The sequence below is a fragment of the Columba livia genome, chromosome 4 (assembly GCF_036013475.1).
Source record: "Columba livia isolate bColLiv1 breed racing homer chromosome 4, bColLiv1.pat.W.v2, whole genome shotgun sequence".
In the NCBI taxonomy this organism is placed as follows: Eukaryota; Metazoa; Chordata; class Aves; order Columbiformes; family Columbidae; genus Columba; species Columba livia.
This window is the reverse complement of record NC_088605.1, coordinates 78,160,297-78,184,410: the sequence shown is the minus strand read 5'-3', so window position 1 is coordinate 78,184,410 and position 24,114 is coordinate 78,160,297. Positions and strand designations below refer to the sequence as shown.

The following is a 24,114-nucleotide window of genomic DNA, read 5'->3' as shown; positions in this document are numbered from 1 at the left end:
AGATGGCACAAGTCATGCCCAGCAGATGTGTGTGAGCATCCCTGGCACAGCAGCCTGGCTGGGACTAGCCCAGAACTTACAAACCAAACAGCCAGGAACCACTTGCTGCAGCAAAAAGGGTCAAGGGAGCAGCTACTGCAAAGGTAGCTGTATTGGCAATAAATCATATTTGGCCTGGCATGTGGTCTCACTCTGTACCAGCTGCAAGGCCACAGTGTATATAGGCACAGAGAAGGATCAATAGCCCTTCCCATTGCCCACCCTATAGCACACACGGGAGCAAGCAGATTAGAGCAGGAAACAGAGGAAGCCATTGCAAGTTTGCATTTATTTCACTATGCAGGAGTGAGAGAAAACAAACCAAACCAAGCTATAGCTGTTAGTGGAACTTAATGGCTTTGACTTTAAAGTCACCCTCCACAGCTAAGTATTCAATTTTCTCCATGCCCAGGCGATTGGGGAACTGGAACTCCACCTCAGGCAGCTTCACTGTTGCCTCCAGTTCATTGAAAGAGATGCAGATCTGTAGGGAGCCACAAGAAGGAAGGCTAACACATCACAGCTCCCAAGCCTTGCTCCCGCTCCCCACTCCCGCCAGCCTGGGTGCAGGACAGATGAGGTGGCTGCAGGTTTCTAAGCCATGCCCACTAGCTCAGCCACCCAGAGGCATGGAGGGGAGGAAGCTTGTTTGCTCTGCCCAAGGTCAGCTCCAGGCTTCCACCATGAAGGGATGAGACAGATGTAGTCTGAATCTCAGCTCAGTGTTCTAATTGTTCTTAACTGCATGGCTTATAAAGGAAGGCAAGAGATGAGCACTTAATTTACCTGAGCTGTTGGGCATTGACTTGCGCAAAGCAGGTCTGGACAGCTGGTTGGCTTCAGCTGTGAGGTTCTTCCCTTATTATTCCCCTTTCCATGCCTGCCTGTCCTCCACCACAGAGGAACATGGCAGCACTAAAAGCTGTGCCCTTAGCCCATTAGCGCTCTGTGCCAGGCCCTTGCACACACCCCTGGAGCCTCACCTCAGTCTTGTCACCGTGCTGGAAGGGAAAGTCCGCCTTCCTGTCCTCCTCACCCCACGCGCCATCTTCCTTCGAATTGCACACAATGGTGTTGACATCCCCGTGGCAGTCGAAGCGAGGGTTGAAGTGCAGCATGAGGTTGCTGCTGTCCTTCCCTACGTTCACAGCAAACCTGGGGAGACAGAAAGGTGGTGCAAAGGTGGTACTTGTCAGCATTGGGTAGCTGGAGCTGCTGTGCAAGCTGCACCCAGGAGCTCTGGCTCAATTCACCACCTCCTCACTCACCCTTTGGCATCAGACAGGATCTTCCCTTTGACTTTGATGCACTCTCCAGGCTGGATGTCCAGCTGAGTAACAACCAGTCCCTGCAGGGCAAAGCACGGGCATTAGTCTCTCCCAAGGCAAGCCTACCAGCCCTGCTTGGGCCAAGGCACAAACCCGCTCTGGCAAACCCAAAGGTATTCGCAGTTCAGTGCTAGAGGAAGGGCTGAGTCAGGCCAGTTGTCTTTCTCAGAGCCTGCAGGGAACCCTAGTTCACAGCCACCACCCCACTGAGATCTCCCACCCCACTAAACAACATAAGCTGACAAGGAGGTAGTTGAAGCCAGTTTAACAAGAGCAGGATACAGGCTCCAATTTACACACTGCTGATAAAGACATCTTTACAAGCAAGCTTGCACCTGCAAGTCAGCAGCTGCCAGAGCCATTAGCACAGGATTAATATTAGTTAGGCAGTTTTTCTGATACTAGGTAAGTCTCCAAGCAACAGAGGCCACCAAAAGAAGTGTGCTGTCCTGACCTGGAGCATCCAACACAGAGAAAGAGGGGTCAGTGAAGCCCACTGCTGGCTACAACCCAGTAAAGCAGAACAAACACCGCTCGGGAAGCTCCCACTTCAAAGAGGGCTTGTTCTTTTCCTCACAGCCAGGTTATTCACTCCCCCAGCCACATACCCCCAAAACATCACTTAACATCACTCATTTCCCTCAACTAAGAGGAAGACACTCTTCAGTCAGGCTCAAATCAGGCTTTGTTCTCTGTGCTCCAGACCCAGGTGCAATGATGCTGAGCTCCTCACGTCAGATATGGCAGGGAAGCTAACTGAAAATTAGTCGTATTGTTTACTAGGGCTATTTCTCCCTGCCTGGCTTATGCAGGCCCATGGCCAGGAGCTGCCAGCTGCTCTGGAGCCCAGAGCAGCCCTAGAACTGTCACCCAGCCCCAACACTGCTTGTCCTCACGTCTGCTCTGCCCACTGCAACTGCTAAGGCCAGATTTCCCCAAGTTGCTAAACTGCTTATTGTCACAGGCCTAATGCTGCCGTCTGTCTCTATTTCTAGTGCAGTGCTGGAGCAAAGGCTGCAACACAGCCTCCGTGCCCAGGGGGAGCTTTTGAGAAAGGAGAGCTAGGGGAGGGTCAGAATCAACCGCCAGCCAGCTTTCCTCTGCTCTTGCACTATGACATGGCCCAGTCCCATACCCAAAAAGCTTCTTTCCAGAAAGAAAATACCAAGAAAAAAACCACAACAGTACAAACAGTATTCAAACTGTAGAGATGCAAATGACCTTAAGCCTTTAGAGTACTCAAAAAATATAAACATGCATTAAAACAGCTTTGCCACTTAGATAACACGCTAGAGAAGAAAAACTGCTGGTCAGCCCCAAGTATTCCTCCCACAGCCATGTATCATTACAGCATTTCCTCTCAGCTAATCTTCCTCCTCCTACCTCTGGCACCGAGCCCAAAACCCACACAAACCAAACCCTCACCCCTCTTGCCGCACCAGTGCGGCTTGCAATCGGCACTCACTTGCTCCATGCTGCAGCCACCAGCCCACCAGGCAGAACACCCCCAGCCCAGGCTCCACAGGCACTCCCACGGCTTAAATCGCTTGGGCAGGACCATCACATGATGGGGGGAGGTGAAGAAGGGGATCGGTTGCAGCTGTTTGGGGCTGGAGCTTTGACAGCCATTTAAAGTGGGAGAGCTCTGTCGATATTGTTCTTTGCAGGCAGGACGTGTATGATTTTAAAAGCTAGTGGTTGTTTGCTTCTGCGTGATCCTTGCAGTCCTTACTGCAAGCTGTTCTAGCTGCTGTGTGGTGTATGTTGGCCCTTAGCCCAGGAGCTCGAGTGTGGCTCTGTGCCTGCAGCAAGGTGGCTGCTTTTTGTTAAGTGAACCCTGTCTAAAATCACAGTTCAAGTCCTCACGTTACTGCTGCAGAGTGGCAGCCCCTGAGAATATGTGCGTACGCGTCCTCCCAGCCTCCTGCCTGCAAGGAGCCTGGGCTGACAGGAACCCCTCGGTACAAATGGTCACTTCTTGCAGTTAAGTAAAATCCAAGTTTCTTATATTCTATAACAAAAGTTCTGGAAAGGTGAGGCTGCTTGCATGGGGCACTACTAAGTGTGAGAATTCAGGCTGCAGCTTTTGAAAAGTAGCATGAATTCGCTGGTTCCATTCCAGTTGCAAAAGACTCCAGAGGGAAAAGAGAAATGCTTTGTTAGCGGAGAAGGAGGCCAGGCAGGCAGGGCTGAGTGCAGCCTGCGAGAAAGGAGGCTGCTTTCCTAACACCCGCTTTTCCCCTTTGCTGTGTCTCTTAAAATTGCGCAGCACCACCGCCCCGAGGACCTTTGCAGCACAGGGAAGTGAGGCTGGGAGCAGCCGTGGTGCTTTGTGGGTCTGTGTGGCTGGGTCAGCTGGGTGCCACCTATAGCTTTGGATTTGCTTTAGCAGGGTCTTGAGGGTGCTGTGCCTCAGTTTCCCTCACACATGAAGTGACATTAATGACACTCAGTTTCACAATCCCACTTGTGAAACTTAAGTCAGAGCTGCTGTATAAATGCAGTGTGGTACTCATTGGTTAGGCCACGACTAGCCTGTGAGACACATATCTGCAGCTAACTTCTGGAAGGGCTGCACCAGGCAGCTTAAGAAACAGCTCAGGAATTTATGGCTGAGTAGCAAAAGGAACCAGGCTGCCACACAGGAGGCTGTTGGAGCTTTATTAGAGCATTTCCACTGATAATCCAATGGCATCCTGACTCCATCTTTTGCCCCGATATCCCTCACACCTATTTCGGAGCACTCATGAAACATGTCAGCATCCCGTATGACTCTGGGTGAATTAAAGCTGAGCTGCATTTGAACTAGAAAGTCACAAGCCTGCATTGGAGCCCTGTGACCAGGGTGTACAAAAGAGGGCAAAACGCTGACTGAAAGTGCTGTAGGGGAAACCCCATGCATGGTCTCACTTCCAAGTAGCTTGCCGGCTGTCCTGTGTGTACGCAGGAGCCATGCTGAAGTCAGGAGTGAACTACAGCAGCTAACTTGGTTCAGACAGCAAACACCATGGAGAGCAGGGCTGTCCATGGACAGTTCCGAGAAAGCCCAAATAATTCCACCTTAAGTTTGCCCCAGTCCCTGGTGCGATGTTGGCTGGGATCACGTGTTACAGACGGGCTTTGGGCGCCTGCTTTCTGTGTGCCTGAATTACCGTGCATTTGTTCTGCTCGCTGCCACGTGTGAGGGGTTGAGCAAATTCTGCTTGGTCGGTTGAGTTTGGGTATTTGTTTTCCATTCAGCTATGCAAAATCCCTGGAGATTTTTCTCCTCCTTTCAGTGCTGCGGTGTTTCTGGAGCCAGAGCTGCTGCTGAGGGCACTTGTGACACTGGGGCTGCGCAGTGCCGTAGCATTGGCCATCTGATTCGCCTTCTGAAACACGCATTTCTTGTGAGCTGCTTTTCTGGCCTGAAGTGTCCTCCTCTGACCCTTTCCTTCAGACAGGGAAATACCCTTCTAATAATAGGTGAGGACTGTACTGTTTATTTTCCTTGAGTGCTCTGCCCTGGCAGCCTAGTTGGTTTAGCAACAAACCCTTTGGTTTTGCCCTAATTTAAAGCACTCCTGGCCTTACACACTGTGAAATCAGTAAAGTGTTTATTCTTGGACCACAATGCTGAGCTGCCCACCCCTCCTCCATTTTTCCTGGGCAATAAAGTAATGGTGGAGGGGCAGCAGGAAGAACGTCTTCCCTTTTGCAGCATCCAGTGGGAAAAAGTGGATTTCCTTCCCTTTCAGAGGGTTTGTAGAGGGAGACAAGCTGCAAAGCGAGGTCAGACCACCCAGCCCCATCCCATCAAGGGTGACCCCAGACCCTCCACACAACCTGAGGGAGAGGACACCGTGCATTGCTCACAGAGAAGGGGCTCAGCCCCAACGCCCTCCGCTTCATGGGATGGGAGTTTGGTGCCTAAGGAAAATCATAAAGCTCACAACAGGCAGGGGATTAGGATGTGCTTTGTGGCCTGGGGGGCAGAAAGAGAGATGCTGCGCTATGCAAGCTGCTTTTGTAGCCGGAACCAGCAGGTGATGCTCGGAGACGAAACCCTGGGCAAGAGCCAGAAAGCAGAAGAGCCCAAGTTGGGTTATTCTGGCTCATAGCAGGGGACTGCAATACGTACAGGCTCTGAGAGAGAGGGGCTGGGGTGCATACAGTGTACATGTTCCCATTTCCAGGCGTTACTGCTCTCTGACATGCTTTCAGGGAAGTGTTGCACCCACCAGGCAGCTCTGGCAGAGGCAGGGAGGGAAGAGTCATCTCCTGCTCATCCGGAGGGTGATGCCCACAGCAATTTTCCCCTGTGAGGAAAATTAGGGGTGCCCTCCCAGCACCCAGCATTCTTGCTTGAGGACATGGGCCCTGCTCAGCACCAGATCCCCAGCCCAAACTTTGATTCATCATTTGCACACACTGAAACCAGACAGCTGGCCAGTCTCATTTTCCTGTAACAATCCCTAGAAATGTCCTGGATTTGCTTTTGAAAATTGTAAATGCCAATTTAATAATGAGCATGGTCATTATGATTCTGTTTACTCTTCCACAAGAGAAAACACACCCTAGCCCTTAGCAAGTCATAACCCCAGCTGATCACTCCTGTCATTAGATATGGCTTACCCTGTTTTTGGAAGGGCCGAGCATGCACCTCTGCTGTGGGATGGCTCAGGAATGAGGGATGTGCTCTATCCTGCGTGACGTGGGGTGCAGAGACCAGCGCTGCTGGCTCCTCCCAATCTGCGCCTGGTTTTTCTTGCATTGAACCCACATACCCCAGTAGTTGTTGATGCTACATATCCAAAGTTATTCATTGCTGTAGCTAAGAAAGAAGTCCCAGTTCTTGATGAAGGAGTAAGTAGTAGCTTTCTTCTCCACTATGATACATGTGCCTCCTGGGGGGTGCCACTGCTTCAGTCATTGCACCAGTGGGGACACACATACCCAAATCACTTAGGCTGGCCAGGGAGGGAGGAAAACTACTCCAATTCATATTCACTAGTGCAAGGATTATACTGCTAAAACGATAAGAAGAAATACCCCTCTTGCTTCTCCAGTGTGAGCTAGAGCTTACATTTCACTGTAAGGTGGTGGAGGGGAGGTTGCACTTTCTTTAGGGAAGATTTGGTCTCGTCTCTGTAAGGTCCTTTTCAGTTCATCAAGCAAATACAGGATCTTTCTGTTGAACTGTCTTTAGGGAAGATGTGTGTCAATACTATCTGGATGGGATCCTGATCTCAGCAACAGCCCCTGCTTATACTTGCAGCCTACACACTTTATATACATACAAATCTGTTTCTACCTCAGAATACCTGGGCACGTTAATTTAAGCCATCCTCTGCTACTGCTGTTAATGTGTCCAGTTCTTCTCAGTTCTCCTGTAGCATGTTAGTCTCATCCAAGAAGGTTTTGCTTTTTTGCTGGAGCAGTCATAAGCCCCTGAAGAGTTTGGTTGTGCAGTTTCTCTGGACCCTTCTGCACCAAAGGTCTCTTGCACGGCTGGCTCAAACAACACTCTCACCACTGTGGTATCTACCAGGGGAAACTTCAGGGGTGGTCTGGAGACCACGTAGAGATAGAGCCAGACCCTCCAAAAACACCCTTAGCCTGCTCTCGAAAGACATGACTCAGGAGCCACAGTCCAGTTAGGCAGGAGGTTGAGGGGCCCTCCCAAAGCCTGCAGGCACTGAGCTTCCCAAAGCTGAAGGTGCAGTCCACCCTGGATGCCAGCTGGGATTGCATGGCCATATGTCACTGCAGCATTTTTACCCCAGAGGGTTTCTAGATTTCAGCTTTCCCTATATTAAAAGGGAAGCACCTCTATTCCACCCTAATTATAAAGTAAGTTAATTATAAAGAACTTCTTGCACTATCTCAAAGTGATGAAAGGAGTTTGCTGATCCCTTCAGTGGGATTTAAATTACTACTTATAATTTTATTTCCCTCATTAACACTGACCCAAGCTGTCAATCCCTGTGTCTTTTTCATCTCTCAGTGGATTAGATTTAACTAGAGCAAATTGTTAGCTACCCAGGAGAACTGGGACTTTGTTATTTTGGACTTCAGCACCTCACCCCATACCTTGTAAGTTTACAGGTGCCAAACACCTCTCCTCATCTCTTCCTCCCTTCCTCCTTTTCTTCCTTGCATCCTTCTCCCTCAATGTTTTAACAGCCAGATTTAGGCTTTAACTGAACTGAATCTTGGGTCATGAGGGCTCTCTTGCTTAAGAAACAAGCTCTCATCTTCTCTGGCTGTAAACAAAGGTAGACTCAGGCTTAGGACTAACATTACTGGATCTCTCTAATGCAGCAGCTGCAAATCAGAATCAAATGCAGCCCCATCATTTCACTGTCTTCTGTTATTTACAATTTCTCAAATGGCTGGAAGGTGACATCTCAGCTGCAACCAAAGAAAAAGGATCCAGTTAGCAGTACACATACACACTCATTGAGAAATACACTTGTAAGTTGCAGTTCAGTAAGTTCTGCTTGGAAGCAGGAGCATCATTACCAAGCACTGTGGGCAGATCAGAAACCCTGTTCCTAAACCCCCTGAAGGCTGCGATTGTCTTGTTTGGGTGAGTCCATAAAAAGATTGTGGCCGCAGCAGGATGAAATGTGGCGATGGTGGGGAGCCCTGGGCACCGCAGGACTGGAGGCAAGAGGAGGCCAGGCAGGATTTCTCTCACTGACAGGAAGCAGGGAGTTGGGAGAGCGTGACTCACACCAAAGGCCTCGCCGTGACTCACGACAGGGCTGCAGCACACCCTCCAGTCCCGCAGGAGGGCACAAGCACAAATGGCACCTTAATGCAGCCGCCGCATTAGTCAGCAGGGGCTGGCAGACTGCACCGCGGCACTGCCCTCCCACCGGGGTGCGCAGCTCCAGAGGGAACAGTCTGACAAAACCCGACTGCACGTGATCCCACAGCACCTCTGCAGATCTCAGCCCACGGACGGACAAACAGCATCACCCACAAAAGTCTGCAAGATACCGGAATCCAGGGTAGCACCACTGCATCTGCCCACCCCTTTGGCCACAAGCAGGAGGAACAGAACTTTTCCAGGTGCTGTCTGCATGTATGGACGTACAGACCCACGACTGCTGTTGACCAGACCATCCAGCAGCTGAAAAGTCATGTTACATCAATAGATGAGCAGGAACAGCAACCTTGGCCTTGATGTGAGGCAGCAACGAGAAACCAAGGAGAGGGGAGAGTTGCAAGATGTTTGCTTAAATCATTATTCAGTATTTATAAAGCAAAGAGACAAAAAAATCCAAATCAGATGCAAATAACTCCTGAACGGAAAGATCTGCATTTCCCTTGAGCATGCCATTCAGCAGATGACTAAGCCAATTCTATTGTTTATGCAAAGAAAAAATGTGCAGCTTCCCTTGACTATGCCCATCTCTGCGTGTTAACCTGGAGGCAGGACTGGCAGGCTTGCTGGCCTCCTGTAGCCGGTATTTGTTACAGACATTTGCCTGGAAGCTGCCCTGCCTTGGCAAGAGCATTTCATTGCTTTTTTCCCCCCTAAAACACTTAAGCCACATCTAGTCAATGAGATGTACAACTTTGTACAGCGCCATGCAGCGGCTCATCTTTTTCTAGAAAGAGATGTGTTTTGACATATAGATACTATGTGTTATGAAACAACATTGCTCATCCCCCCATCCATAAAAGAGGCGTTATTTATAGTTATTCCTGATGGGTTTTGTCAGCTTCTTGTGCTTGCTGTGAACTACCATCCCCTAGTGCAATGATACATTCCTTGCCTGTGGACTGCAGTGACCAGGACTCAGGTGGGGAGAACAAATACAAGGTAACAGGCTCAGGGCTTATAGACCTCCAGCAGAAAAATGTTAAAACAAGATGCAAGCTTTACCTTTTTTGTCACTAATGTTGTGACTCACAAACAGAGCTGGAAACTCGGCCAATGAATTATTCTAATACAAGCAGCTATCTAGGAAGGAGAAGAGCAAGCTTTTCTCATGCAGTTGGACTGTTTTATACATGCTTTCTTAGATGAGAGTCTGTCTTCTTGCAGCATTTGTGTTTCCCTTGGGCTTTAGCTCTGGAGCCCTGCTGTCTTCCCTAGCCACTAGCAGGCTTGCAAACCACCTGGGCTCTGAGAACAAGCCCTGCCCAAATCCTTGTCAGCTCCCCGTTTTGTTCCAGGGTCAGGAGAAGAGACAAACCACTGGACTAAGTGGTGGCACTGGGCGGCCAAGGACAGGGTGCCAGAACAGCAAGGCTGTTGGCCCTTCAGACAAAGGCTGCAGTCCCATGTACTCCTTTATCTCTGATAAGAGAGCAGCCCAAATCCCTGCACTTCAGATACCATCTCAACATGCAGAGCAAGAGACACTAGGGAGATAAGGAGGGTGAAGTGCTTGTTAGTGGAGGGAGCACAGCTCTGTGTCCCTGTAGCAATAACACGACCCATTAAAGGTGTTTCTCGTCCTCTCTCAGACTCAAGACCTTCCCCTTTCTCCTAAGCAATCTCTTCTGTTTACCAGCAGCATGCAACTCCCATGCGGACTTTGGACGATTTGTGATAAGGCCTGCTCTTTGCTTGGCTGTGCAAAGCTATTCGTCCTCTGTGGAGTTATTGTGAGACTCTGGACCTCAGACACACACTAATGCTTCAGATCGGGAAGCCTGGTGCACTTCTGGTTTTTTAGCAGATGGGGAGCTCCTCTCAGATGGAAAGCTTTGATTTGCTGGGTGGGAGGAGCTTCATCTCTTCAAAGAACGGTTCTGCCACAAAACAGGACTCAAGCTGATGCACTCCCCCTTCTGTGCTGGTTTTACCCTTTCAGCAAAGATGATTGCTAGTTTAAGCACCAGCTTTGCAGACTCCTGTGATTTGAGGAGTCATTCTGTCACGCTTAAGTGACAAGACTGTGAGCAGAGGATAGTTGGTGATTCACAAAATACTTTAATAGCTGAGCAGTCACATCAGACTGCCAGCTCACCTGTGCAACTTCTGTTAGTAAAGGCTACAGAGTGAGTCTAATCAGAGCCCAAATTTGGGAGCATAAATGAGACCTTAAGAGAAACCATGTGAACCAGGATCAACACCCAGTTCTGCTGTGCTGCCTGCTTTTGGCCATGTAATGAGCGGCTGGGAAAGCATGTGCCCCAGGAGCAGGGGGGCGCTGAGCATGGGGGACTGCACTGTCAGGGTTACTTTTACCGTAACTGTATAAGTTTCAGAGCTCACAGGCTTGATGCTGTGTGATGGACAAAGGCTTCTGCATGAAAAAACATCCCTCTCCTGTGAAGGATGTGGCTCTCAGAGTTCAAAGCAGTTGGTTAGAGATAAGCATATTAGTGTGGAGGGGTGGACTTTATAATCAGCAGCTGTCAAGTGGGAGGTGTGTTTTCAAAAGCACGAGAGGAGAGGGCAGAGTCCTGCTGCGCGTTCATGACGTGGCCCGTGTTTCAGGGTGGTGTGAAATCAGATGCCTGGATTGGGTGTGAGGCGAGGAGCCACGTCCACCTGCAATGAGGACACAGCAGCGTGCACGGGTGTGGAAGGGGCCAGGCAGGCCGATGAGTAAGTAGCAAGGATGTGAGGAGCACGTTGGAGCAGAGATGCTCAGGCTGCTTGTGTGTGTATCCAGGGGTGGGTTATTCCTGGGGGACTGCACCTCGGATCCAAGCATAGCCCTGCCTGCTTTATGTGTTTCCTCCAGACATGGCTAATGAAAGATCTGGCCTTTCCTTCTGCATTGGGCTGGAAATCAAGTTTGCCCTGTCCATTGCATATTTCCCCAGCATAAAACTTGGAGGCTGAGGCTTTCTGTGGGTTAAAAGTGGTTATTCCTACAAGCAGTGATGCTTTAAAAAATAGCGTGGTATAGGAGCTGTGCTGTATTGCCACTGTTGGCAATCCAAGAACTTCTAAGTAATCCTAGGGTGATAAACCAGACTCAATGCACAATGGATCCAGTAGGAGGAGTTTTTTGTAGGTTCAGACTTCCTAAGGGTTGCTTTGTAATTTAAAACTTGGAGCAAGCAGCTGGTCTGTGTCATCTCAAAAGGTGAGTAAACAGTGGTCACACAATGATTTCACATCTTGTTATTAGGTTGCTGAACTAAATACTGCTAGGAAGAGAAAACTGCTCTTAAAAAGATGACAGACGAGGTCTGCAACAGTCTGCAGGAAAAAAGTGCTGCTTTGATTTGCGTCATGGAAAAAGGTCATGGAAAGGCTGTAAAATGAGAATCCCAGGGTAGCTCTGTCCTTCTCAGTCTTTGTCTCAGCAAGCTGCAGATTGTAAGGGGAAAACCTTATTCTTCAGAAGCTGTAGATGGCTGTGGAGCACAAGTAAGCTCCCCACCAGCAACCAGTGGAGAGGTAGTGCCCGCTCCAGGGATGGAACCTTGTTTCTAATCCGAAAATGTGTGTCCCCTTTCCCACTACCTAGCTTTGATCAGCTCACAAGCTTCTTTCTTTTGGAGTTTCTTCCCTGAAGCTCGCTGTGCACCCTGAATCCATGATACCCACCATAAGATTACTTTTCAGAGCTTCTAGCCGAGGCTTAGGGAGGGCTTTAGAGAGAGAGCCCTCTCCCGAGGGGTCTGATGCGAATTGTGGCAATGGCTCTGAATGTGATGGAAAAGACCTGAGCGTTTTACCAGGCAATGGTCACTTTGTGTGTTGGTGCTGAGGAAGAGCAAACCTAGGACTTGTGTTGTGCGGGATTCCTAGGAAGCCCTCCAAGCGTCCATGCCAATGGCTCAGAAGCCATGTCAGAGTTGAATTTCATATGAGTTCAAGCTTGCATTATCCTCTCAGAGAGGAACCATCTTTCACAGAATACCGCATCGGTTTACTGAGCTCTTTCCCCTGCAAAAGGAGAAAGCCAGACTGGGAAAATGCCACAACCTTTTGTGGCCATGGAGGCAGGCAGAGCAGCTTCCCTTCTGCAGGAAAGAGTTCCTCCCTCAAATAAACCCCAAGCAAAGCGCAGACCTCAATTAGTGCTTGAGCAAGTACTCGAGGCATTCCCCAGCGCTCGTGTTGTGCAACGTCAGGTTCTGCTGCCCTGGTTCCCATTCCTCCCTGAAACTGCAGACATTTAGGCACATCTCAAATACATGAGCAGTCCCACCTACTGCACTGGTCTGCCCCAAAGTGTCCAGCCAAAGCAGAGCCAGCAGCCCTAGTTTCACAAGCACTGACATCAACTGGTCCTACAGCTGAAGTTACCCAGCAGCAGGAGCATCAACCAGGCAGTGAGGTGTCCCCATCTTAGCTCTCTTCCTGGCTTCATAAAGGAGAGCTAGATCAGGTACAAAATTAACCTGTTGCATTTTTGGACTGTTTAAAAGATCGTTTATGCTAAATCACAGAACATTACAGGACCCATGTCACCCGGGAAGAATTCTAAAGCCAGCTTGTTATTTGCAAAGTCTCAGGAATGATCACACTGGACATCTCTTGCCTGCACGTGGACCTCCCATCTAACCCACTCCCCTTACATCAACATTTATAAGTCAATTTAGGGCTGCGGTCTCTGGGAAAATGCAGCTCTGGTTGCAAAACTGCCTTCTCTCCACAAACCTGGGACCCACACTGTGGCACAGCTCCTTTTCTGTCCAACCCAGATTCATGCAGCGATGCTTTCCACGCTCAGGCATGAGAATGGGCCGCTAGCCACCACGTGGGCACCGTTCCCGGGCCCTGCGGTGTGAGGAATGGGACTGGAGGTGCAGGAAGGAGGGGGCAGTATCGGTGCTGCCGGGCAGCCCGGGGCAGTCGTGGGGAGGAGCAGGGCTGCGGTGCTGCCCTGCATTCCTTTCTGCATGGGCTGGTGGGCTGAGAAACAGCGTGGGTGTGTTGCACCCTGCTCTACTTGGGGCTCTCCAGCTGCTGTCTTCTGCCACAGCTGGTCACTCTCTGAGGACTCTTGCTGGAAGGCAGGACCTTGATCTGCTGCATTTTTGAAAGCAGGACTCATCCTTAATCTGCTGGGATTAAAAAGGGACGCAGTTTTAGCTACTCCCCAGGATTTAAGTGGTGTGAAGAAGTGTTTTGCAAACTCCAGGACGAACAAGAATCTGTTGCTATAAGCAAAAGCAAGCACTCTGCCCTGTTTGTGGCCAGGCTGGGAGCTTCACACTGGAGTTTGAGACCCCCAAACCCATGGTGCTACTAATGCTGGTGATTGTGGCTGCTCTCAGCAGCTCGTGTGTGCCCTGTGGGTTGTGTAGGGCTTGCCTCAGGTGTGCTTCCAGCAGAGACGTCGCATCCTTTCACTAGTGGAAAAATGAGAAATGGGAGGGAGGGCAGAGAGGCTCAGACAACTCTTCATTGGATTAATTTAAAAATACATTCTTCAATAGGTTCAATCTGTTTCACAGCTTTTCTCTGCCTGCCTGGCTTCCCCGTGCAGGATGGCCCCCGGGGTCCTGTCTCCACAGGGTGTGCCAGGGGGATGTCTCTCAGTCACTCTCGCTGCAGGTTTGGTGGGATGCTGCCCCATGGCCGTGCTGCGGCCTGAGGCAGGCAGGCAGTGTCGCCCTGCCAGTGGACAGCGAGACCTTGCTGACAGAGGACACGCTGCGGGCCAGGGGCTGCGTGGGGAACATGATCGTTCCTCGGGGTGCCTCCAGGAGCTGCCAGATCTCCCCCGAGGTGGAGCTGCCCAGGTACTCCCAGGGCCGGCGCCCGCTGCCGTCCCGCACTTGCACCTGGCACCCCAGCTGCAGCACCAGCACCTTGATGACAAGCTGGTGGCCGTGTATGGCAGCCAGATGCAACGGTGTGTACCCACAGCCCGAGCGGGCATCCACATCCAGGGTCAGCCCAGCCTGCCGCGCTGCTGCCGCCAGCTCCTGCAGGCCTGGCCCATCGCCGTGCTTAGCCAGCCAGTGAAGGACCGTGAAGCCCGACATGAAGTCCCGCTGCAGGGCCAGCTCTGGCTCTTCCAGGAAGAGCCCCCGCACCTGGGCCCAGGACCCTGCTGACACTGCCACTAGCCAGGCATGTTCCCGTCTCCCCAGCGGCACCAACAGCCCCCGGCTTTGGATGTTCCTAGGGGAGCTCTTGGAGGGCATGGTGCGGGGCTGCTGCCCGCAGTCATCTGGCAGTGATGAAGGGATACCCTGCACCTCGAACGAAGCAAGTTGGCACCTGATGCTCCTGAAGACAGGCAGCAGTGCTGTGGGGCTGCTTTCTGAGGCTGGGGGCCCTGTGGGGCTGTTCACTGGCATCAGGGACTGGGATGCTGGCACCCTAGAGCCTGATGGCAGTGGCAGGGTTTGGTATGGGGATGGCCCGATAGGGTGCAGCTGCAGGGCTTGAGATGGGGTTGGTTTGTTGGGGGTCAGCACCCTGGATCCCCTCGGTGGGGCTGGGGATGGCCCAGTGGGCAGTTGCTGCAGGGACCTGGACTGTGATGGGGGCAGCCTGGTGGAGGGAAGCACATCTGGACCTGATAAAAGCAGTGGGGTTGGGGATGGGGACGGGGAGGGGCTGGGGAGCAGTGTCTGCAGGGACCGGGACAGGGGCAGCACCCCAGGGGTGGACAGCAGCTGCAGGGATTGGGATAGGGGTGGATTGGCAAGGGGTGGCTTTGGGGACCAGGACGGGGGTGGACCGGGACGGGACAGCACCTTGGGTCCTGATGACAGCTGTGGGGATTGGGATGATGGGGGTGGTGGCTGCCCTCCTGGACTTGCTGAGGATGGTGGGTTCTTCAGTAGGGGCATCCTGGCGGGAAGCTGTGGCGGAGCCTGGCACAGAGGCAGCCTGTCAGGCGGCAGCACCCCGGGACCCGATGGCAGGGACTGGGATGGCGGCGGCCCTCTAAAGCCTTGTGGTGGCAGGGACTCGGACGGGACTGAACCAGTGGGAGGCAGCAGCCCGGGACCCGACGGCAGCGGTGGGGACCGGGGCGATCTGGCAGAGGGCGGCTGCAGGCTCTGGTATGGGGGCATCCCGGCGGGGGGCGGCAAGCGGGACCGCGGTGGCACAGCGGGGGTGAGCGTTCCAGGAACCGACGGCAGCGCCGGGGACCGGGACCGCGGTGGCCCGCCGGAGTGTAGCGCCCAGAGGCCCGAGGACAGCGGCTGGGTCCGATACGGGGGCGGCTGCGCAGGGGGCGGTGGCGGGGAACGGGGCGGCCCGGCGGGGGACGGCGCCCCGGGGACCGGCACGGCAGCGCGGCGCGCCCGGCGGCATTCACAACAGGGTCCGCCGCGGCCCCGGGCAGCGCAGCCCCCCGCGACGGCGGCCCCGGGGAGCTGCCCCCCGCCGGGCCTCCCCTTTTCCGCCACCTCCTCTCGGGGGCCGTGCCGCCGGTCGGGGTCGCGTCGGGGCGGCGGCGGGTCCTTCTCTGCTTCCTGCTCCGGCTGTTCCTCCGGCGGCGGCAGCTCCTCGTCGAGGAGGTCGCGGTACCTGCGGCGGAGGACGATGTCCTTGGAGGCGCCGGGGGCGGCGGCGGGGTGGACGGTGGCCAGGGAATTGACGAGGCTCTTGAAGTATTCGCGGCGCTCCCGCCGCTGCTGCTCCGTCAGAGCCGGGTCGCGGAGAAAGCGCTGGAAGTGGCGGAGCAGAGCCGTGTTGGGGGCTCGGCCCCCGGCCGCCCAGAGGAAATCCAGCACGGCCTCCTGGCTCAGCTCCCGCGCCATGCTCCGGGCCGGCCCTCGGTGCTGCCGCTCGGTGCTGCACGTCGGTGCTGGGGCTGTACCCAGGTGTGCGGCGCTGCCGCGACGGGGAAACCCGCCTCCTGCCGCGCTCGGCCTCTCCGCCTCCTCCTCCTCCTCTCCTGCGCAGCCGGGCCGCCAGCCTCCCCGCTTGCCTTTGCCCGGGGTGGTGGCCCGCGGGGCTGCGGTGACAGCGGAGAGAAACGGCGGTTGTGAAGGGGGGAAGCGGGTTAGAGGGGCTGGAGGGGCCCTGCTAGTGCTCCCCGAAGTGCAAGACTAATTTGCTGGTGAGCAGAAAGAGTGTTTTACCAGTCGTTAGGTCAGTGAGTGGACAGGAGGCAATAGGCCCAAACTGAAATGCTAAAAATTCCTTTTGTGTGTGAGGAAAAACTCCTTTACATTGAGGGTGGTCAAGCACTGGAACAGGTTGCCTGTGGAGGTGGTGGTGTCCATCCTTAGACATTCAGAACTGCACTTTGGACACAGTCCTACCCATCTCCAGAGGTGCCTTCCAACCTGAGCCACTGGCAATAAAACTAAATGAATGTGATGTGGTTCAGGGCAGCTGTTATTACAAGTATGTGGGGTTGTACCCATGTACAACAACCACACACAAATACCAAGAGTGCCTGAAGTCAAATTATATCTCATATCATCTCTGTTCACTGTGTGGCTGAGGTAGGCTGGACACACGTTATGCTAGAGAATGGGGATCTGATCTTGTTCTGTACTGCTGATGCTGTTATCATGAGTGTGTACATCACAGCTGAGAGGGATGGGTAAGATCGATGCGGTTTGCCTTGTATACACCAGTGACAGCCCCTGCCCCAAGGAATCTGGGGCAGGAACAGCAGGTGGAAAGTGTGGGAGCGTGCTCTTTTTCTGCCTTCCAGTCAGGGAATAGACACAGGGAGGGACACAGCTTAATATGGACTTGCTGGCGTTCAAGAGGTCTGGACTGGACTCTAAGTCACTCCAGAAATCACCCCTACTGCAGGCTCCTGGGTATCCATAAAAATTTTACCTGCCTGTCGTCCAGGCAGCCGGAATATCCTCCAGCCCCCTGCAAACCCAGAAGTGTATGCAACCTTCACAAACCTCGAGCAGAGACTGCAATAGGTGGTGTCTACAGGTTTGTAATTTCTGCTTCGGTAACACAGAACTTCAGCATAACTTTTAAGAGTCAGACGGTGCCAACGCTTGCCAGAGTGGATGTGTGCGGCAGTGTTGCCCTCAGATAATCAAGCTATGCAGGTCTGTGATTTCGGGTTGATGACTCTGAACTGTTAGTTTCTGCCATAGTCCGTTATTTTGCTGGTTTGGAGGGTGGATTGTTCTGCGGCTAAACTGTAACTTCTGGAGTGATGGCAGCAGTCCTAAAAGAAACTTTGACATTTCTAGGTCAAAAGTTACATTTTAGGCAATGTATCAAAAGTTTCCTGGAGTGCCAAGATTTGGGTTACTTAGATTGCACAGCAAGAGTAAGTGCACTTCCATGCTCTGCTACATCTTGCCTTTGGTTTTCCTTGTGGTCTGTACTGGAGGAGAGTGTGGCTGCATCCCATCACTGCTGTGCGACTGAGTAGGGGGCAGGTGGTGGGAACAGTGTAAGGCTCATGTTAATATTTTATCATTTTGCCCATTCTTTCTTCAAGGCATAAATTCCTTTCTGCCCATTCTTCTGATGAGCCCTGAATTGCAGTCATAATTCTGTGTTTGATAGCAGCACACTCTCAGCAGAAGCAGTTGAGATGAAATTAATGGAGCATAATGATATAATTGTAATCACAAACAGGAGAGGAAAATAGATCGTGAAGATAAAAAAATCCAAGTAAATAATGGTGGCAAATGGCAACACTGCTATGAAGATGTTGGTTTGGTTTAATGATCTAAGGTGTAAGCAGGAACAATTTACAGCTTTCCATTTTATCATATTTTTTTTAAACACATCTGGAAGTATTATGTTGTTTACTATCAGTTTAGCTTTGACTAAAATGTAGAGGTTTTCTCCTGAGAAATGTTAGCTCTCACCCTGTAGATTCTTTTCTTGAGGTCAGTGGAATGCGCTCAGGTAATGTGAAGTGACCACTGACGTACCTGCAGGACCGAGACTGGCACCGAATGCTGATGCTTTGCATTGCTGAGGCTGGAAAACCTCGCTGAGCTTGTTCGAGTGAAACGAGCTAAGCTAATTCGTCTTGCTTGGCAGTCACTGCTGGCTGGGAGCGTGTCGCTTACCAGGTAGCTCAGGCGATGGACAAGAACACGGAGTTGGTTGAAACCCATTTGGTTATGACCGTGTGTCGACAACCTTTGTGGGTACCTGCGGAAATCTGCTGAAAGCACAGTTTGTGTGCATTCAGAGGCAGACTCAATGCTGGCACGTATCTCTCCCCTTACAGCCTGAGCTGCAAATCACATTTTGGGATTCAGGGGGTAAAATGCTGCGTGCAGGCAAGGAGAAGCGCAGCCCTGCTACCTGGAGTCACTTCATCAGCTGCTTCAAGTGATGAGATTTAAAGAGAATGTTGTTTCCCCTTATGTGCTAATGATTTACCCTGTCTGTAAATTGTTCGCTTTAGGTTGTGGGTGGTTTTCAGAACGGCTAGATTTGCCCCAGTCTCATATTTTTTGGAGGATCTGGACACAGCAGGTCTTTGGGTGAAATTTGAGCGATTTGTGAGAAGTGCTAGTCACAAAATGGAGTCAGGATCAAACATCACTTCAACATTAAAAGAAATAAAAAGCCTACCACTTAGTCTTGTAGCTTCCTGTTGCTGTGCAAAAGAGATGCTGTTTATGCCTGTGTTTGTTTTTAAGCAGGAGGCAAATTAACCCAAGCTCTGTGTCTGTTTGTGTATTTTCTCATCCCGTGAAATCTGACAAATTGCCTTGTAGCTGTATGTACAGAATGACATAAGAAAGCATTGGAAACAGTTTCCACAGGGGCTCTAGAATGTGGGAGTGTTGATTCCCTTTGCATGAGTACGGATTTCTTAGCAGCATTTGTGAAACTTTCGTGAGCGAGGGGTCTGCCTGTTCCTGTTGCACACTAGGAGTGCAAGGAACTGTGCTAGCCGAGGTCTAGACAGATTGCAGAACATTTCTTGGTATTGATGTTGGGTTTTTTTTTCTTCCCTACTCTTTCAGCCAGCCTGAACACCAATACCTGGGAAGATCTGTACGCATGAGTATCGGGGAGAAAACTCGGCCGCAGCTCCCCCTGCTTTGGACTAAGGAAGGACACGGTGAGTCACGCTGGGGTTTTGCGGACACGGATGTTTGTGTTAGTTCAGTTGTGCTGATGCGGGAGTATCACACATGCCTCTCATTCAGACAAGGGGAAGCTATGTCGGCCTCACCCACAGGTGGAAGGAGGGCAACTCTTTAGATATGATCATCAGGCTTCCACTAGAGGCTGCACTGGTCCAAGTGCATTTTCCAGCACTGGCACGCTCACACCTCCTCACCTGGAGCCGTGCAGGCGGGAGGAGTTTGCTGCAAGAGCAACACCATGAGTCTAGGATAGCAACCTCCCTAGGATATTAGTAGTAGTGCCTAACATGCTACTGCAGTAAAAGTACCGCGTTCGCTATGCTTGCAAAATTTTCCTGGTAGAAACCCCATTAACTTTCTTTTTGGTGTAGCTGTTTGGCTCATGATGGCTGCACCTGTCAGTGCCCAGTGCAGCTTCTGCCCCAGGTGCACCTCCTCAGCCCCACCTGAAGAGCAGTGCCAGCTGGTGCTCGGGGGCCCCCCTTGTTGCCCATTCCATCAGGGGCTGCACATGCAGGTGTGAGTGACCACTCTTAACTATCAGCTCCTGTGTCCCTCAAAAAAGTGATAAAAGGAGCTGCAGGAATGAAATGTTTGGAGTTTTGTAGCCCTCTGCAGCTATGTGTTTTTTTCACCAGGGTACCAAAATGGCTTTTGGAGTGAAGAGCTAAAAGCTTTAGGCTAAAGCATGTGCAGATGGTAAGCGTACCACTGAGATCTGCTTAGTTACCACCCTGGGTTATTTGCTTGCAGGAGGTACTCTCAGCTTTTATCCTTTTGTCTTTTTACCTTGTTTCTGTGGTGGATGTTCGCATCAGGGGGCACCTCTCAGACTTCTGTAATTCAACATGTCCTTAATGTGTGTGTAGAATCAGGTCTCTGCCTTTTGTTGCCTTTGGGTGTTTTATGCCTTGTAAAGTGCTGCAGGATCTGAGCCTGTGGGGCCTTTCCTTTATTGCTGGCTTGGTTTAAGGTTTGTGAGCAGACATGTTGAATTTAGCCCTACAACGTCCATCTTTGCAGGTGAGGTGGTATCACAATTAATGCCAGAATGTTCAGCGCTTGGGCAGCTGGAGCAGCAAGGAGCTGGCTGTGCCCGGAATCGCTTACTAGGTGGGGAGAGCAACCGGCCACCAAGACAAGACTGCTGTTTTGATAAACCCAGCTTGTTTAAAAAGTGTGCGGTGTGTTGAGCAGGGAGGGACAAACAGAAGCAAGAAGGACCAGGATGCCAGGCTTTGCCACTTATGTCGTTACAGGTGGGCATTAGGGGCTCCTGTTGGCAAACGGCCCCAGCTGTGGGAGCTCCTGTCTGATTCCTGTTACATTTACCGAATCCCCATCCTCCTTCTTAAGCAAACTGCTAGCAGAGGGATCTTGCCAGCCGCCTGCATTGTCATCTCTTTACAAGGGCCCCTGGAGCAGATGGGTATTTGTGCTTCCAGCTGTCCCCCCATCGATGCAGGGATGCCAGAGCGGGTGACATTTTCGGGTGAGGGGCATGGGTGCCAGCGGCCGGGCGGGGGAGAGCGGGCAGGCCGGCCTCGCTAAGAGAGGGATTAACTGCAATGGCTGGTGGGGACTGAGTGTAGCCCGCCGGGCTCCGACCCGCTTTCGGGTACCCCGAGCGGGCCGGGGCGGCAGGCGGCCGGGGCGGTGCCGGCGGCCCCGGGGGAGGGCCGGGGGGGTCCCGCCTCGCCGCCCGGCCCCTTTGCATTGCGCATGGGCCCTCCCCGCCGGGTGGCCATGTTGCAGCAGTAGCAGGCAGCGCAGAGGCAGCGGGCCGGGGAGCGCAGCACTGCACCGCGATGGCCGTGGCCGTGGGCAGACCGGCGGTGAGTGCGGCGCCGGGCAATGGGGGGGCTGCGGTGCTGGAGGCCGGAGGGGGGCAGTGCCATGGCGGGGGCGCGCTGCTGGGGGTGCATTGCCCGAGTACGGGGACGTGCCGCGCTGGGGCTGTAGGGGTGCAGCGCCGAGGATGCTGTGCCGGGGACTGTAGGGGTGCGGTGCCGGGGGTGCAATGCGGAGGGCTGCGGGGTGCGGTGCCGGGGGGCACAGCGGGCTCGCCGGGGCCGTGTGCTGGGGCGCCGCTGCCTCTGCCCGTTCCCAGGGCCAGAGGGGGGGCCGCGCAAAACTTTTTCGCCCCGGTTTGGGGCCGCGGCTCTTTGTTGTAGCGGCGGCGGGAAGCCGCTGTCGGAGCCCTTGGCGTTGAGACACCAGGGTGGTCCCCGGGCCGCTCCCGCGTTTGGTGGCTCGCCGCGGGTGTTGCTGTCCCGCCGCTTCCCGTGGACGGGAGACCAGGGCAGGGCTGTGTCCCGGCCGGGAGAGCGGTGCCCGCAGCCCCTTTGGGCGCTCCGCTGCGGCGGGAGCCGTCGCGGGGATCCCACGTTGAAAGTCTACCGAGGAGCACGCGTGTCTCGCATCTTCCAGCGTGACCGTCCTTCTGGGATGTGGTGGGAGTTGCTTACATCCATGTTGAGAAAGACAAAGGATTTCCCCTTTACGGGGCGGGCGGGAGGAATTAAAAATAAACAAACCCCAAACCCCACAGAAACTAACAGACGCTGTTCCCGAAGAACGAAAGTCTCTCTCTGGCATCCAGCTTGCAGAAATGTGAATGAAACTCCACCATGACCGGTCTGAATGCACTTTTGTGCATCGTCGGTCGGGGGAGGGAGAGAGACTTGACCGACTTCCCAGGAACTTCTTCAGCGATTTCAAGTAAAACAGATGTTGGCGTGAGCTGAGGACTTAAGTGTGGCTCCTTCTCAGAATAAGAACATTGTCTGTGTTCAAGATGTGACTAGGATGAGATGATTTTTTAGTAGCGTTTATTATGCTAGTAGGAGTGGCAAATGAATGAAGATGGGCTTAATGGTGTTACTGGAAGTGGTAGAATTATGCTCCTAAGCAAAATGCTCATAAGCAAGATGTGATTATGATTTGTTCTTGTATGTGCGTTTTTGCTTTATTTTGCTGTCATTATGTTAAGCCGATGCCACTGTGCTGCCTCACACAGTTTTGGTTAATTCAAGTCCACTAGCAATCTCAAACCAGCATTCACAGAGGGTTTTGTACTGGTTAAACTAAATTGGTACCTGTGTGCCACTGAGTCCAGTCCAGTGGGACCGACTGCCCAATAAAGCATACTTCAGCATGAAAGAAAATGTATGTGTAGGAGAAGGGAGGATGAGGGGACTTGGCTTCCTCCTAAGCAGCTGATGGGCAAGACCAGTCATCCTCCAGGATCGTTGCTTTTTGGAGAAGAGAGTTGTTTTATCTTGAGGTGATAAGAGAAGAAAGGATGGTGGGCTGGTAGTCGGTAGGTGCTGGGGGTACTTCATCTCGTATGCCTTCTTATCTAATCCTCTTTGCATGTCGCTGTTGTGTGGCTGGGGGGTGATAGGGAGTTTGAAGAAATAATTAATTATGCAGTAGAGCAAGGCTGATGAATGTTGGACTATCAAGTTTTCAGTGTAATAATTGTATTGTAAGGGCTCTGGGTGGTATGAGCCTTATGGGAGGGAGCACAGGCGGAGAATTAAAGGAAGGAGGAAAGAAAGGAGATGGAATGAAATGAAAAGCGAGTCAGTTTGACTTAAAACTAAGATAACATTCCTGAGTCACAACCCTTTAGATCCTGGCAGGATATGACTTTATGTTAATTGGAGAAGCATGCATAGAAAATAACTTCAGCAAACTGCTCTGAAGTGTCTGTGTTTAATTGTAGCTGAGCAGGGTGTGTTTCGGTCAGATGGGCGGCTTTCATTTTAAGGCCCTGATCCCACAGATGTGAAGGCACATGTGTAATGCGCTGCCTGTAATTTCATTGACTTAATAGAGACTGAGCTGAGGATGTAAATGTCAAGGCATGCATAAGCAGAGCTTTGGCAGGATCGATGCCGGGGGCCCTCTCAGCCGATGGAAAGCTTGCATGTGCTGAAGCACACAGCAGAGGGCAAGGACACATGTGGTCATCTCTGCTGGCTCTAGCTGTCCTCAGCGGCAGATACGCCACCAGCAGTCCAGAAAGTGGGGTGTGGTAAGTAGGGGACCCCCTTATTCCTCCTGTGTTAACTCCCAGCATCCTGACCAGTGCTGAATGGTTTCTCAGTAGTCTGGAGCATGCAAGAGGGCTCTGGCCTCACCACCCTTCTCTTTATTGATTTATTGTAAATGTTTCCAGAATCATAGCTTAGTCTGCTTAAAGGAGCAAACCTGATGTATACACACACAAACTACATCCCCACCCCTCTAATTAAAACAAAAAAAGATGGAAAATGAGGCTGGAATAGAATTTTTACATGGGTGCAGTGGAAAATGTTATCTGAGAGACTGAAACAGCACAGTGTATTCTTTAATCTGTTTTAAAAATACTTTATAATGAGAGACTGCCAGTTTCCATGGAGGGGAGGGAATGAAAGAGATGAGAAGGTAGAGCAGAGCTGATGTAGGTTAAGAATCTGTGGGTTTTTTGTCTGTCTTCGAGCAGCTGATCCACCGACACCCACTGGGATCAGCACAAGCTGCGAGGCAGCGCCTTGGGAAAGCCAAGTCCGTGTGTCTGTGGGTGGAGCGGAGCTGCCACGGCTGCTCATCTTAAGCAGAGAGATGAGTGCTGTGAAGAGAGATACACCCTGTCTCTGTGGCTGTTTCTGTGCCGAGTGTCTGGTTGTCTTCACTGACAGAGGTGCCACTGGGTGGGAGAAGAGCTATTGCAGGTAGAGAGCTGGGAGTGAGAGAGGCTGGGGATGGACCCTCAGGCAGGCAATGGATTGTCGCGCTCCAAGCACAGGTTGGCAGCGTCCTGCCTGCT

The 24,114-nt window shown here is 52.2% G+C and overlaps 3 protein-coding genes across 10 annotated transcripts in view; 1 reads left to right on the top strand and 2 right to left on the bottom strand.

The window, feature by feature from the left end:
* SEPTIN11 (septin 11) overlaps window positions 1-24,114 on the top strand; it is a 97,339-nt gene that overhangs the window by 3,942 nt on the left and 69,283 nt on the right. For 4 of the 8 annotated variants that reach the window (XM_065062902.1, XM_065062908.1, XM_065062907.1 and 1 more), the window contains exon 1: window positions 20,974-21,133. In XM_065062902.1, the coding sequence (XP_064918974.1) occupies window positions 21,107-21,133 (27 nt within the window). In that variant the 5' untranslated portion in view covers window positions 20,974-21,106. Of the gene's footprint in view, window positions 1-15,719; window positions 15,771-19,172; window positions 19,271-19,936; window positions 19,998-20,321; window positions 20,558-20,973; window positions 21,134-24,114 lie in introns of those variants that run through there. The other 4 variants (XM_065062909.1, XM_021290150.2, XM_065062903.1 and 1 more) reach the window with 3 other exon arrangements.
* Window positions 310-3,148, bottom strand: LOC102090950 (16 kDa beta-galactoside-binding lectin). Its single transcript, XM_005504290.4, has 4 exons — window positions 2,833-3,148; window positions 1,308-1,387; window positions 1,023-1,194; window positions 310-523 (listed from the first exon to the last, which is right to left on the bottom strand). The coding sequence occupies exons 1-4, from the start codon at window positions 2,926-2,928 to the stop codon at window positions 380-382; spliced, it is 492 nt and encodes a 163-aa protein (XP_005504347.1). The 5' UTR covers window positions 2,929-3,148; the 3' UTR covers window positions 310-379.
* Window positions 13,663-16,089, bottom strand: SOWAHB (sosondowah ankyrin repeat domain family member B). Its single transcript, XM_005504311.3, has one exon. It carries the CDS (start codon window positions 16,005-16,007, stop codon window positions 13,818-13,820), a length of 2,190 nt encoding a protein of 729 aa, XP_005504368.3. The 5' UTR covers window positions 16,008-16,089; the 3' UTR covers window positions 13,663-13,817.